Source organism: Nelumbo lutea, chromosome 1 (genome assembly GCF_056320005.1).
Source record: "Nelumbo lutea isolate HS-2025 chromosome 1, American lotus-T2T, whole genome shotgun sequence".
Taxonomy (NCBI): domain Eukaryota; kingdom Viridiplantae; phylum Streptophyta; class Magnoliopsida; order Proteales; family Nelumbonaceae; genus Nelumbo; species Nelumbo lutea.
Genome location: NC_142684.1, coordinates 60,967,049 through 60,982,667, shown reverse-complemented (window position 1 = coordinate 60,982,667; position 15,619 = coordinate 60,967,049). Strand labels below are relative to the sequence as shown.

The following is a 15,619-nucleotide window of genomic DNA, read 5'->3' as shown; positions in this document are numbered from 1 at the left end:
CTGCATCATCAACCAACTAGTTAGTGATGCAGCTCGTCTGGCCCTCAACTGACTAGTTGGTTGACTAGTTGATACATTCATAAAACTGTAAAGGATTATTTGATGGTAAACTGTAAACAGCATTTTGAAATTTATATTTGAAAGTTGCACAGGGAGTAGGTACTTTTACTTATGTGTATTAGACATTCCCTAATTGATCATGGTTGTGGTGTTGAAGGCTTTGAAAGTAAGCTCTGCATCTCCTAGTGATTCTATCCTTCCTGAAATGCCAGTTGTTACTGAAGAACTTTGGGTGGATAAATATGCTCCAAATGCGTTTGCTGAGCTTCTAAGTGATGAGCAGACAAATCGTGAGGTACATGGATTTCTTGAAAATTTGCAATGCTATGCTGTAACTCCTTTCAAGTAAAAATTTAGGGGCTTCTTTATTTTTTGGAGTTATCTAATAATGCTATTTGTTTGTTTGGGCTTCAATAGTTCATGGTACGTTGTTTTTGTCTTCTAGGTCCTCCTATGGTTGAAGCAATGGGATTCCTGTGTATTTGGATCTGAAATTAGGAGCACTACAGATGATGTATTGTCTGCTTTGAGAAGACACTCTTCACGTACTCAACAAAAAAAACCCTCTAACATGGTTCCTAACGGAAAGAATAAAGGATTCCATTTGAGCAATAGAACGTTTAAACATTTGAACCATTTGGAGGGAGAAAATACCAATTTGGAGGACATCCGGGAATTCTGGAACAAGAAGTCAAGGTTTAATGGTCCACCAGAGCAGAAGGTGAGCTGTGTGATTTATTTATGTTGAACAGAAATCAATGAATTTCAGTTCATTTTCATTTTACTGCAACAGAAACTGATGCATATGGTTGGTTAAGCTATTAGTCCAATATATAGTGTTTCTATGTTCTGAACTTGTTTAACCGTTTGGATGGTTATTAACTGAACATGTTCCTTTTTGCAGGTTCTTTTACTTTGTGGTCCCCCAGGTCTTGGAAAGACAACACTTGCACATGTAGCTGCTAAACACTGTGGTTACCGTGTTGTAGAGGTGTCAGATCTTTCTTTCTATCCATTTTTTCTTCTTGCATCTGTATAACTATTTTATTTCATGGTATTTTATTTTTTTGTCATTGTCTTTTTGTTGCTTCTCAATGTCATGATTGATTCATTAAAAAAACATACACCATAGAAGGTAAAATTTTATCACACCAAAATTCTCTTGGTGGACCAATGTCCAGGAGACAATCTCATGGACAGGTATATATCATGCTTTGCACATCAACTGTGACGTGTTTGTGGTTCAGGTGGTACTGTTTGTAACCTAAGTATAGCTTGGCTGGAGGCATGAAGTATGAGATTGGGCTATGCTCGGATCTGGCACCAGTCCTTGCCCAGCTTTAGCTTGAAGTTTCAGTTTGGGCCTTGGGCTGGACTGATCTTGATGTAGGGTTGATAATAGACCTTCCCACTAACACTTGGTGGGTGCTGAAAATAGAAGAATGTTGTTAAAAGAAGGGAAAAAGTGAAGTTTAAAGGTGTTTATGTATGGGAGAAAACCAATTTCCAATGCAACCTTTAGCAGCACAAAGTGTAACCATCGTTCATCCCTTCCCAGTATGGCTCAACCAGATACTCATCCTTAGTCTGTTTAATATGTATATATATGTTTGCTGTTTTCTTCATTTTTCCGTTGAGTGGCTTAATATCTTTTATCCATTCCAAAAAAAGGCTTTGGAGAACTCATCATTTTTTTTGCACAGATTAATGCTAGTGATGATCGGTCATCATCAACAATTGAAGCAAAAATCCTTGATGTAGTGCAGATGAATTCTGTCATAGCTGATTCAAAACCCAAGTGCTTGGTGGGTTTCATTTTCAATGTTCCATGATAAATTTGTCTCTAGAATGAGTAATGATTTTATTATACTATTACAGGTAATTGATGAAATAGATGGAGCTCTTGGTGAAGGGAAGGGTGCTGTTGAGGTTATTCTAAAGATGGTAAGCGATATGCTTTCTTAAATGATGAATATTGTTTTATTGGATGGTACTAGGTGCATATACTAAGTAGTCTTGGTAGTAAATGCTTTTATTTTATTCCACACACACACACACACCATCAAAGAGGTAACGTATTGGTTGGCAAAAGAAGAAAAAGGCGGAAGAGTAAAGACAATTGCAGAAACAAACTAGGGGTGTGAAATAGATTTTTTTTTTTTTGATAAATGATTAGTTCAAGGGTGAGGTCAGTACAAACAACCATTAGAGAGGTGTGAGTTGCGACTTCTCCCATAACAAAGGTAAAAACAAATTAAACAAGAAAACCAATTATAGCTGAGCTCAGTACAACATTTCCCTACTAGTCTCTTGTTTGGCACTTGAATTTCTTGATTTCATCTCTATACCACCAAGTGATAGAGTTCGGATCTTGCAGCCACCTTACCACCACCTTGAAATCTCCTTTAATTATTAACTTCTCCACACTTAGCTGGTTTTAATCTGGATTCCTTGTAGTGTAGCAAGCAGTTCAGCCCTTGTAGAAATTACCTTCCACACCAGGCCTGAGTAAAGTGCGAAATAAAGACCATCCTTGTCTCTCACCAACCCTCCTATTTCAGAGGGGCCTGGGTTTCCTTGATTACTGTCAAAGTTCAACTTCAAATAAGTTTGTAGCAGTGGGGTCCAGACTATGCTTGCTCTATCGCAGTTCAGTTTCTCTAAATATCATTAAAAGAAAACTGATGAAAGTAGTCCAAGGTTTTTCACCATGTATTTTTCTGGTCAACACACACTCCTTGAGTTCTTGTAAACTTTTTTCCTTCTCATGAAAAATTCATACATTTCTGTCTTCCCAAATAGACCAAATCATTCAGCTCTTGTACAGGTCAAATAGTAGGCTTATCTCTGAGGGCAAATTCCACCTGCACCTAGACAGAGAAAAACCAATCCCATAATTCTGCAGCATCAAGACAAGAAATAAATAAGTGTTAATAATCTTCACCATTAGATTTGCAAAGAGTACACCAGTGCAGGGATAAACACAGAGAGGGTCTTCTCTTTTGCAAGTTGTCCAAGGTGTTTACCTTCCCATAGAACACTTCCCAGCAAAAAGCAATAACTTTAGGGGGACAGGCCTGCACCAAACTTCCTTGAAGGGAAATACGTGAGCCTTAGAGGATTGACAAAGGGACTTGAGGAAAGAAGCACACAAAAAAGAGCCCTTAGGATGAGGAGACCAAACCCTTTTATTTGAAGAAAGGGGATCCAAGTAAACATTAGAAAGCGAATTCAAGAACCCATTTATGGCATCAATCTCCTCCCTTAACCCTCTACGGAAACCAAAATCCCAATTCATCCCCAATGGAGTAACAAGAGGTGTAAGGACTTTTGAGACAAGATCCCTAAGAGCAGAGTACAAAAGAGGGGAAGAGATCCCTAAGAGCAGAGTTACCAACCCAAACATCCTCCTAGAAATAAACAAAGTTTTTAGAACACACATCATACCTAACAAACCTAAGAAACTGAGGAAGCAAGCCATGGATTTCCTTTCAAGGAGTTGCCAAAGTAGCCTAATGAGACACACTAACATCCCATCCATTTCCAGTTAACCATGAATCAGTGATTTGAAAGGCGTGCCTAGGCACACAAGTGTGGTGCATTTTAGGGTATGCGCCTCACCAAGGTCCTAGGCACAACCCTTTCAAAAGGCGCATGCCTTATGTGCCTTGCGCCTCGGCCTAGGCATGTGTCTTTTTAGAATTTTATGCTAGGGCCTCCACCCCTGGATCCCCGACCACGCCCCTCGAGGCAAACCCTAACATGGACTTGTTTGGACTTTCCTCAAGGGGTGTAGTACAAAGGCAGCTTATAGAATTAGGAGTGCAATATGTTTTACATCACTTTAACTACTTGAAGTAATGCAATTGAAGAAAGAAAAGAGATTATGGGTTTTACATGCTTGAAAGTGCTTTATATGTTTGATTTTATTTTTAAATTTTCATTTAAAACTCTTTACATGTTATGTTTATGTATTTTAATTTTAGATAATAGGTTTTATAAAACATTTATTTTAAAATTTAAGTTTATATTTTTTATTAATATTATGTTTAATATATATATATATATACATTTTTATTTTTTGCATTTTTGATTTTTTTGGATTTTTTTGAATTTTCTGACATTTGTTTAGAATTTTTTTTTTGTATTTTTGTGCCTTGTGCCTTAGGTGCAAATTGGCCCTTGCGCTTTTAAAACACTACCAATGCTTGGGACCACCTCATGCCACAATCTCTCCCTTTCTAGAGCCCATCTCTACAACCACTGTCCTAACAAGGTTGCATTCTTTTGGACCACATTCCCTATCCCCAAGCCACCCTCCTTACTCTTACAAACAATCCTCCACTTGATTAGATGATCTTTTTTACTTCTCCCAACTCCCACAAAAAATCCCTCCTGACTTTCTCTAGCTTCTTTGCCTCCCTAGGAGGGATCCTAAAGGGAGAAAGGAAATAAATTGGCAAATTAGCAAGAATGACTCTTATCAATGTAATTCTACCTCCCAAAGAGATATAATTCTTTTACCAAGCAGCCAGTCTCTTTTTAGTCTTCTCAAGATTGGGTTCCAAAATCTGCTCTCTTAGGGTTAGTTCCTAGGGGAAGACCTAAGTAAGTCAAAGGCCAAGAGGTGTAGAGCATTCTAGAGTCTAGACAATCCACTAAAGATTCTAAAATCCTTTCCTCCAAATTAACACATGCAATGCAACTCTTCTCAAGATTGATTTTCAGAAGAGATCCTCTCAAAAGACCTAATTAACTCCTTTAGGTTCCTAGCCTTCTTAATGTCTCCCTCTTCACAGAAGATTGTAGTATCATCTGCAAATTGAAGATTGGCAACTAGAATCTCATTTTTTCTAACTCTCCAACCTCTTATCAACACTTCCCAATCAGCTTTTGAAATTAACCTTCTAAATACATCCATTACAAGAGTGAATAGGAAAGGTGATAAGGGATCACCTTGTCATAATCCTTTACAAGCTGGGAAAAAGTCCCGACCATTCCATTGACCAAGATAGAGTAATGACAAGAGCTGATACAACAATTCATCCAATTACATCATCTCCTTACAAAGCCATAGTTACTCAGCACCTCTAGAAGGAAAGACCAAACCACCAAGTCATAGGCTTTCTCAAGGTCCAATTTATACACAAAACCTTCTTGCCTTGATCTTTTCATCTCTTCTACACATGTAAGGGGGGTAAAGTGGAAGGGGGTTAGATTTCAAAAGAACGTACAAAGGCTTAGGTCCAAAATAACGGAGTGGAACAAGGATAATTTTGGGAGATTAGAACAATAAAAGCTTAGTTTGAGTTCCTGGATTGAGGAATTAGATGAGAAAGGGCACCAAAGGAGATCTATCAAAAAAAGAGCACCAAGGGAACCATAATGAACAAGAGAGACAATTGCGGTGGAACTTGAGGAAGGAGCTAGAACAAAATCTTCTTAGAGAGGAGATTGGTTGGAGGCAAAAGTCAAGACATAAGTGGATTAAGGAGGGAGATGGAAACATTAAAATTTTCCACGGATTGGCCAATGGTAGAAAAAAGGAATTTGGTGACTAAGATGGAAATGAATGGGGAGGTGTTTGAGAGTCAAGATGAGATTTCAAGAATCCTTGTGAATCACTTTAAATCAATCTACAAAAGGCCTTTGAGTTGTGTTTTTGGTGTTTAGTTTTCTTCTCTTGGGTGATGTCTTATCACCTTCCTAATGTACTCTCTTTTTTCTTTAATGAAGTTCCTTTTCTTTGATTATCTTAAAGAATGGGAGTGATTGGAGAAGGTTTTAGCAAAAAGAAAAAAATGGCCAGAATAGGAAAATTTCAGGTTTTGATGAAATTTCAAAGGTAACTTACTCAACCAGTTTTTCAGTCCTCTGGGGATGTTAAATGAATACCTTTCAATGAAGAACTTATGGATGGATAGCCTAATGACCTCTTGAAAGGTTAAAGAGAAAATAATTTATGACAAAAGAGATTAAAGGGAAAGTAGAGAGAGAAAACTGAGAATCACTCAACAGGGTACTAGGAATGTAGAATCACTCTAAGGTATGGGAATCACCACAAGCATAATATGCAGAAAACTGTGCTGTCATGGGGCAGAGTGTTGGGCAGTCAAGCAACGACATGCCCAAAAATGAGTGTTATGGAAATATATATATGCTTGAGATGGATGAGTGGAAAAACTAGAAAGGGTAGGATCAGAAAAAAAGCCATTCGAAGGAACCGTAGCTCCAGTATGTGATAAAATGAGTGGAAGTAGACTAAGATGGTTTGGTCACATGCATAGAAGACCACTGATAGAACCTGTGAGGAGTGATCTGTTGCAAGTTGGAGGGGCCAGAAGGGCTAGGGGCGAACCAAAAGGATATGTGCCAATGTAGCAAGAAATGATTTAAATGCTCATAATTTAACAAATTGATAAAAAAAGTTCTCATAATTTAACAATGGGATATGGTAACAAACAGAATAGAATGGCAAAACAGGGTTCATGTAGCCTACCCAATATAGTTTGGATAAGGCTTAGATGATGATAACATGCAGAAAAAACATCCAAATAGCACTCCAATATCTGTCTCCATGTTTTTGACTCTACACATATACATGCATATAGATGCTATTGGGGTGGCCAATCCTAGAACTAGGAAACTAAAACTTACATAATTGCCATTGTCCTTAGAAAATTGAATTACTGTTAACTACTTACCAACTGGTTCTGAAACTTTAAAATATAACTAAAAAAACCTACTTAAGGCAGGATTGCACATACATCTAAAATGACAAAAAATACATAAAAATGCAGAAAACTCCATATTTGGCATGTTGTCTCCTGCATCAACTCTATGGTAGACCTTCCAACCTAATGTAGGCAGAGTGGATTTGTATGTAGCATTAAATGGGGTTATTGAGCCAGATGGCTCAACTGCATTATTATTTGACAAGCTAGGATTCTGTATTCCTGCTGTGTTTCATGTTCTGAAACTGGACTAGACAGCATCACCTGGTTGAACTAAGTCCAACTAGAAATTGGACCATTTCCAGATCTGAAATATTAACCACCAGGGATATAGAAAAAGACTGACTTTGGCCAAGATCTGGTTGAGTTGGGTTTCTTTATATCAAGGTTCCAAATATTGACACCGGCTGATATGCCTTGGTACATTTTTTTAGTTTTATTTATTTTTTTCGAAACCGGTTCAGAGGGGTCGGTTTAAGGCCTGGCTACCCTCTGAACCGGTGGCTGACCCGATACAACCCCTGGAAGGGCATATCGGTAAGCCATCAACACGATACGTATCGGCCCATATCGGTGGATACATATCGATACTTTGAACCTTGCTTTATATTTTGTATTTTTATATCTTAAAATTTACTTATTTATGATGTCTTTTTGATGTCAGTGTTTGAAATGATTGAACCATAAACTAGGGCCCTATCTGCTCCACTCCAATGTTCAGTCTGGTTTTTGATTAATTGATTTCATTTATTTATTTTTCTTCATGAATTAATAAAATATTTTGTAATCTGTTAACAAGGGGTAATTGCTTGGTGCAATTACAGAATCTTGGGCTGACAAGTGTGAGAATGCAGGTTCCAGTCTGAGAGCGGCAACATCATGTAAAAATCCACCCAAAGGTTAGGCATTTATCCTGTCCAGTCCAACCCTCCATGATCGTAGAGCTGAGACCAACATTGGGTAATGACCCTTAGCTGTGATCTGTTAGTGGTAAAATAAAATCCATGCTTTGGGTGATCTAAAGAAGACAAAACCAAAGAGAAGAAAATCCATCTAAATGGGACCAATTTTCAGGGATAGAAGGATCATAGAATCTATTAGTAGGTAATAAAATTTGAAGTTGTATGGTGGAAGATGGCTTTTAAGGGTGAAATTCAAGTCCAACAAATTGGGGAAACCTAAGATCAAGCATTTGGTTAATTGTGGGTAACCACATCTTCATCAAGGTTAGCATTTAGCATTTATATTTTCGCACTAGCCGTGGATAGATTGACTAGGACTGTTGAGGAGGATGTTCCATGGTCTATTCTATTTATTTATGAGATAATATTAATTGCTGAAAATAGAATGCAATTAAAATAGATATTAGATTTATGGAGGAATATTGTTGAATCAAGATGTTTAAAGATAAGTAGGACTAAAGTGGACTATATGCAATGTTAATTTAATAATAGTAGGGGTGAGAAGTGGGATGCAAATTGGAGACCTATGGATGCCTCAGTTTACGTTTCATTAGTTCAATAGTTTCTAATAAGAGAGAGAACGAGGATAACTTTTTCCATAGAATTAGAGTGGGATGGGTGAAATGTAGAGGTGCATCCCGAGTTTTGTATGATTGGAGAATGCCGCTTAGGTAAAAGGAAAATTTAATAGAATGGCTTCCTTTTTTTATTTCTTTCTTTTTTTTTTTTTCGATCAGCAATGTTGTATTGGGTAGTGTTGGGCAGTCAAGTAACATGATATGATGAGTGTGGCAGAGCTGTATTGTTAAGGGCCCGCGAATAGGATCTCGTCACGGGTCGGTCCACGGGAAAACCTCCTGTTTTCCCTTGTTCCTCCCTTTTCTTGAAGAACCTATCTTGCCGCCCTAAAGGTGATTTGTTCAAGAGATCACCAACTCTCCTTTGCTCTCTTTCTTGACTGAAAATTTCGATGATTTTATTCAATATTCTCAGCTCCTTAAATAGGAGATTACAAGAGATAAGAGTCCTCCTTGTAGGAAGACTCCCTGCTAATCTATACCACTTACAGATAAGATAGACAAGACTCCCTAGATAAGGCTCCCTACTTAAGATAGATAAGACTCCCTAAGATAGATTAGACTTCCTACTAATCCTTACTGAAAGCAGATAAGATAAGATGGACTGTAACTATCTAGAATCCGGTGAGAACACCAAATCACTGCTACTGCCGGCGGCAATATTTCTTCCCAATAAATGGGTCTTGGAACTCAATCAAGGGGAGCCAGGTGGCCTCGGTTGATGGCAAGCCGTCCCATTGCACCAGGACTTCGAGAACACCCCGATTGATTCTGGAGCGAACAAGGGCCTGAGGTTGGGGGATGAGTTTGCCGTCTTTCAAGGGTGGTAAGGGGGGAACTCGGTCGGGAGGAATACCCGTAAACGGCTTAAGTAGGGAAATGTGGAAAACATCATGGATTCTGCCGTGCTCTAGCAATTCCAACTGGTATGCAACCGTACCAATCCACAACAAAACCTTGAAGGATCCATAAAATTTAGGAGCTAATTTAGGAGCAGCCCTGTGTCGCAAGGAGCATTGCCGATAGGGCTGAAACTTCAACCACAGAAACTGTCCTGGGTCAAATGACAATTCTCGATGATGCTGGTCATAGGCATGCTTCATGCGTAGTTGTGCCTGTTGCAAGCGAAGAGAAACTTCAGCTAGAAGGGCATCGTGCTCTTGTAGGGAATGATCAATCTCCTCCAAACGAGTAGAACCAGGCTCATAGGATAACAAACGAGGAGGGTCACGGCCATAGACGACCCGGAAAGGTGTCATTCCGAGGGAAGAATGATAGGCAGTGTTATAACAATACTCGGCCCAAGGAAGCCAATCAACCCACTGTCGCGGTTGATCTCCAACAAAACAACGGAGATACATTTTGATCATATGGTTCACCACCTCCGTTTGGTCATCTGTCTGAGGATGATACGCGGAGGAAAAAGCTAAGGCGGTACCATGTAATTGAAACAATTCCTTCCAGAAGGCACTAGTAAAAACTGGGTCCTTCTCGCTGACAATAGATTCCGGCAACCCATGTAAACGGAAAACATACGTAAAGAAAACATGGGCGACTGATCTCCTCCACCCGAAGGCTCAATTAAGTTGAACTTTGATGGAAGCAGCATGGGTAATCCAGGATTATCTGGAGGGGGGGGTGCTTTGAGAAATGAGAAGGGAGAGATTTTGTTGCTCTACTCAGGTCCTTTGGGAATTGAGAATTCCATCAGGGCAGAACTTTTAGCTGCTGTACAAGGGGTCCAATTTGCAAACCAGCTGGGGGTACACCAACTAATAATCGAGGGGGATCCCAAAGTGGTGGTGGGTTGGTTGAAAAATTCTGAAGAGGCTATGTGGCAATATAAGAATGAAATGAAGAAATTTAGTTGGTTGACAAGGAATATGTTGGTCACTGTACAGTGGGTGGGGAGATCAGCAAATACCTTGTCAGATGTGTTAGCTAAGCAAGGGGTAAATAGGGAAGAATTATTTTGGGCTCAGTTGTGATTCCTGTTTTTCTTTCCTAGTTTACTTATAAATTTCAAGGAGGGGCTGCAACTCCCGCCTCTCACTGGGATGATGTATGAACTCACTCTAATTTGCTTCTGAATCAATAAACTTACTATTATTCATAAAAAAAAAACGTGGGCGACTGATGTAGCACTGTACGGATGTGACAGAGGGATGAAATGGGCGTACTTAGAGAAGCGATCCACAACCATGTAAAGAACTAATTTTCCGCCAACCTTGGGTAGGCCCTCAATGAAACCCATGGAGATATCAGCCCAGATTTGTGCTTGAATCGAGAGGGGCTGAAGAAGGCCAGCCGGATGTAGATTCTCCCATTTGTGCTGTTGACACGTGGAGCAATTATGGATAAAGTCCCGAATAGAAGTTTTCATACCTTGCCAATGGAAATCAGCTTGGACGCGATGCAGTGTCTTCTGAGTGCCTTCATGGGTGGAGTTATGAATACTTGAGATGATGGAAGGAATTAAAGAGGAATCTACTGGAAGATGTACCTGACCTTTGTATACACCAGCCCATCATGAAGGGACCAAGTGGAGTCGGCGGCTCCGGACTGAATTTTCTGAACAAGGGCCGTCCACTCTGGTGATTGTGGCAGCGCCTTCTTGATGTTGCCTAACAAGGTGATTCGGGGATGGGAAATCCCACAAAGGAGCATAGTGTCTCTGTCACGCCTAGACAGCATCCGCAACGCGATTAAAGGATCCAGCCTTGTAGTCTACCCGGAAATCAAAACCAAACAGGTTGCTAACCCAATGTTGTTGAGGAGAAATGGTGAGTCGTTGCTCCAACAAGTACTTGAAGCTATAGTGATCAGTTTTGACGATGAATGACCTTCCCCACAAGTACGGTCTCCAATGTTGGATTGCTCTAGCTAACCCAATCAGTTCGTGTTCGTAGGCAAGTAATTTTAAATGTCGGTCAGCAAGTTTGCGGCTAAAGAAGGCAATTAGGTGCCCTTGTTGCTGTACTACGACTCCAATACCTATTCCGAATGCATCGCACTCGACTGTAAACTCGAGGTCAAAGTTTGGCAATTGCAGAACTAGGGTGGAGGAGAGGGCATCCCTTAAATTTGCAAAAGCCACATCGGCTGCGTCGTCCCAATGAAAGGCATTCTTCTTTAGCAGGCTGGTTAATGGGGCAGCCAACAGGCCATAATTTTGTACAAATTTGCAGTAGTATCCTGTCAGACCCAGGAACCTGCGGAGAGCCTTGGCAGATTGGGGTTTGGGCCATTCCTTGATTGCTTGGATTTTGGAACTGTCCACCATGACACCTTGCCCATTGATGACATGACCTAAGTACAGAACCTGGCGCTCCCCGAAAGAGCACTTGGACCGTTTAAGGAAGAGCTTGTGTTAGCACAGGAGCTCAAAAACAGTCCGTAGATGATGCACGTGTTCTATCCAAGATTTACTGTAAACTAAAATGTCGTCAAAGAACACTAAAACAAATCTGCGAAGGTGGGACTGAAATACCTCGTTCATTAGAGACTAGAATGTAGATGGGGCGTTGGTGAAACCGGACGGCATGACTAAAAACTCAAAGTGGCCATGATGAGTTTTGAAGGCAGTTTTCTCTACGTCCTCGGAAACCATTCGGACCTGAAAGTATCCCGACTTGAGGTCTAATTTTGAGAAGTACTAAGCACCATGAAGTTCATCCAACAACTCGTCCACAATGGGAATAGGGAATTTATCCTTGACAGTTCTGTTATTGAGCTCTCTGTAGTCCACACAAAACCTCCAAGTACCATCCTGCTTTGCTACCAACAGAATCGGCGAGGAGAAGGGAGAATGGCTAAGGCGGATGATCCCCTGTTTCATCATTTCAGCACACTGCTTCTCTATCTTGTCTTTCTGCAGATGTGGGTAGCGGTAAGGCCGGACGACGACTGGTTCTAAACCCGTCACCAGAGGGATCCGATGATCTCACGCTCAGGAAGGAGGAAGTCCCTTGGGTTCTTGGAACACATCTGAAAAATCGGTGAGGAGCTTGTCCATATTCGCTGTATGCGTCGTTTCCCCCTGAAGCGTATGAACCTGTGGTTTTTTTGCTTCTACCCTGGTTCCCTACCAAGTAACTTGTTTCCCATTCAAGTGGAATGTCATTGTTAGGGCGCTGAAATCCCATAGGATTGGGCCTAGGGTGATCAACCATTTTACTCCAAGAACTATATCAAATTCATCCAAGGATAGCACAAATAAATCAGTAGAGAAGGATTTAGGTTCCGGGACTGTGAACCCTTTCACCGTTTGCTACGACTACCAGTCTTGGTCTGATTTCCTTAGGTAATTTCAACTGAAGGGCAGCTCGCTCACTTACAAAATTGTGTGTGCTTCCTGAATCAACAAGGATCCATACTGGTTTCCCTGCCACCCGTGCCTATAACTGCATAGTTTGAGAGGTCTTTATTTCGGTGATTGCGTGGAGGGAGATCTTGGGTTTGAACACTGCGGGTTCATCCTCATCTTCCTCTTGTTCGTCCAAGAGGCAAAAAAGTCTCTTGCACCAGTGTCCCGCTGAATAAAGATCGTCACAGTTGAAACACTGCTCCCTTGCCCGGCGATCTGCCATCTCGGCTATGGACAAGCATTTAATGTGGGGTGCCACCATGCTGCTTCCCATACTGGATGCCGACCTGGGGACGTTGCTCGTATGAGTTTTGTTCTCGGCTAGTTGCGGAAGAAGGGGCCATTCCGGGTGTTTCCGGGGGTGCCCATGATGTCGGCGGCTGCCCCATACTGAAGGTTCTGCGGCTGAGCTGCAGCTTGCGTTTGAAGGCGCGAGCTTGATTCATGGCTGTAACTAGGTTGGGGGGGTGTTGCATCTCCACATCCACCCTCAAGGGTTCTGCTAGCCCTGCAGTGAACATGTCTACCTGCTAGTCCGGTCGCACCAAAGCTGCTCTGGCAAGGAGAGTCTGGAATTGGCGTTGGTATTCAGCCACCGTTCCCGTCTATTTGAGGTTGATCAGTTCACCTAACGGGTTGCTCGTCAATGGGGGCCCAAACCTGAGGAGGCAGTAGGATTTGAATTGGGTCCAACTGAGCCCGGGCTCCTCCTGTTCCAATCGATAGAACCAGAGTTGCGCTTCTTCCGTCAAGTGGAATGCAGGTAGGCTTACCTTGTCTCTGTCCTCCGTCCGCTGGTTGCGAAAGAACTGCTCACATTGGTATAGCCACCCCAAAGGGTCTCCGGTGCCATTGTAAGAAGGGAACTCCAGTTTGCTGTACTTGGGAACGACCGCGGCTACCGGGCGACGACTTGCTGTTTGCCGGACGACTCCGTCAAATCTGGTTGGCGGCTGTTTGTGGTTGCAGCCCCTTTTGGATTCCTTTCCTTGTTAGAGAAATACAACTCCATCAAGCGCCGTAACTCTCGGACATCGTCCTTGATTTCGCGTACCTCCGTGCTGTTCTCCACGAGCTTGTGCTCCAGTTCGTGGACTCTGGACGTCAATTGCTCTAGATCGCCCATGACGTTTGGCTTTGATACCAAATTGTTAAGGGCTCGCGAATAGGATCTTGTCACGGGTCGGTCCATGGGGAAAACCTCTTGTTTTCCCTTGTTCCTCCCTTTTCTTGAAGAACCTATCTTGCCGCCCTAAAGGTGATTTGTTCAAGAGATCACCAACTCTCCTTTGCTCTCTTTCTTGACTGAAATGTTCGATAATTTTATTCAATATCCTCAGCTCATTAAATAGGAGATTACAAGAGATAAGAATCCTCCTTGTAGGATGACTCCCTGCTAATCTATACCACTTACAGATAAGATAGATAAGACTCCCTAGATAAGACTCCCTAAGATAGATCAGACTTCCTACTAATCCTTACTGAAAACAGATAAGATAAGATGGACTAAAAACAGATAAGATAAGATGGACTGTAACTAGCTGAATCCGGTGAGAACACCAAATCACTGCTGCTGCCGGCGGCGATATTTCTTCCCAATAAACGTGTCCATATCATGTGAATGGTGAGATGAGTGGGGAGATTAGAATAGATAGGATAAGAAATGTGCATATTTGTTAGAATCTAGGATAACCCCAAGAGGTGATAAAATGAGAGGAAGTAGACTAACATGGTTTGGCCATGTGCATTAGAATATGCAACACCAGTAAGAAGTGATTCATTGCAAGTTAGATTGTTTGGAACAGCTACGAGTAAACCAAAGAGGACATGGGTGAAAGTATCATGGAATTTTATATATAATATGGTTCCATTATTGTAGTCTTATGAAGGGTTGAGAGATCCATCACATGGACGCCCAAAGATTGCAGAATAAGGGGCGAATTTCAAAAAATTTTCTCTCCCTTCAACTGGGAATCACATTCCCTATTTAGAAAATCACATTTTCAAGGATAAATCTTGAACCTTAAACTGAACCAGATCTGAACCAAAAGGAATGGGAGAGAATGATACCTGATACGGAGAAGCAATATCTCCCAACGAAGGTGTTCACGCCCAAGGAAGGATCCAAAGACTGCTCCCACTGAAGATGGCGCAGTGCAGGATGGAGCAGAATCAGCAGTGTTCTTCCCCAAGAACTCTGTCCTTCGCAAGAAACAGCCGAATGGAACGTGAGCACAGCTTCATTTTCAATCCTTTCTCAAAGAATTGATGTCAAGATCCAATCTTGACTTCTCCCACAGTTGGAGATCGAACTGGCAAACAGGGCGGCAAGAGCAGGGAGGCGGCAAGAGAGTATTCGCATGGTGCAGAATTCTCTCTTCTTGATTTCAGCACTAAAGAGGATCTGATGTGTTTCTTGGTCTCTCTCAAGGCTGCCGCCCCCTCCTTCCTTTTGTTAACTTGAAAAGATCAGCTCTTAATCCCATTAGGAGGTGCTTATCCAAATCATATTTGGATCAGCCTTCTCTTCTAGTGATAAGGATAAACCCTTATCTTATCTGCAGATTAGATTAGCTTTATCCTAATCTTATTAGGAGGTTTCTAGATCTGAATCACATTCAGATCTGGACTCTCTGAGTGGATAGGATCAAGACCCTATCCTAATTGCTAATCCATCTCAGAATTCGCCCCTTTAATTAACTAAATTAATAGCCCAGTTCGAAATGGGCTTTAGGCCCATTAAGCTTATGTGCTCACTTAACCTTCCTAACTGCTGCCCAGTTGGGCTTCCTTGTATGGCGTGGGACCCAAGCATTGATCTACACATCAGCCACATGGGTTCGGCCCAGCCTTTGTTACAAGGCCTAGTCGAATACACTGTTAAAGACGGTGCACCCCCTGAAACCCATCGAATGGGCT

General features: G+C 41.5%; 1 protein-coding gene across 2 annotated transcripts in view; it reads left to right on the top strand.

The window, feature by feature from the left end:
* Window positions 1-15,619, top strand: part of CTF18 (P-loop containing nucleoside triphosphate hydrolases superfamily protein) — a 49,031-nt gene that overhangs the window by 18,159 nt on the left and 15,253 nt on the right. For both annotated transcript variants that reach the window (XM_088969835.1, XM_088969846.1), the window contains exons 3-7: window positions 218-355; window positions 506-781; window positions 965-1,051; window positions 1,764-1,865; window positions 1,939-2,004. In XM_088969835.1, coding sequence (XP_088825961.1) covers window positions 218-355; window positions 506-781; window positions 965-1,051; window positions 1,764-1,865; window positions 1,939-2,004 — 669 coding nt within the window. The remainder of the gene's footprint in view (window positions 1-217; window positions 356-505; window positions 782-964; window positions 1,052-1,763; window positions 1,866-1,938; window positions 2,005-15,619) is intronic.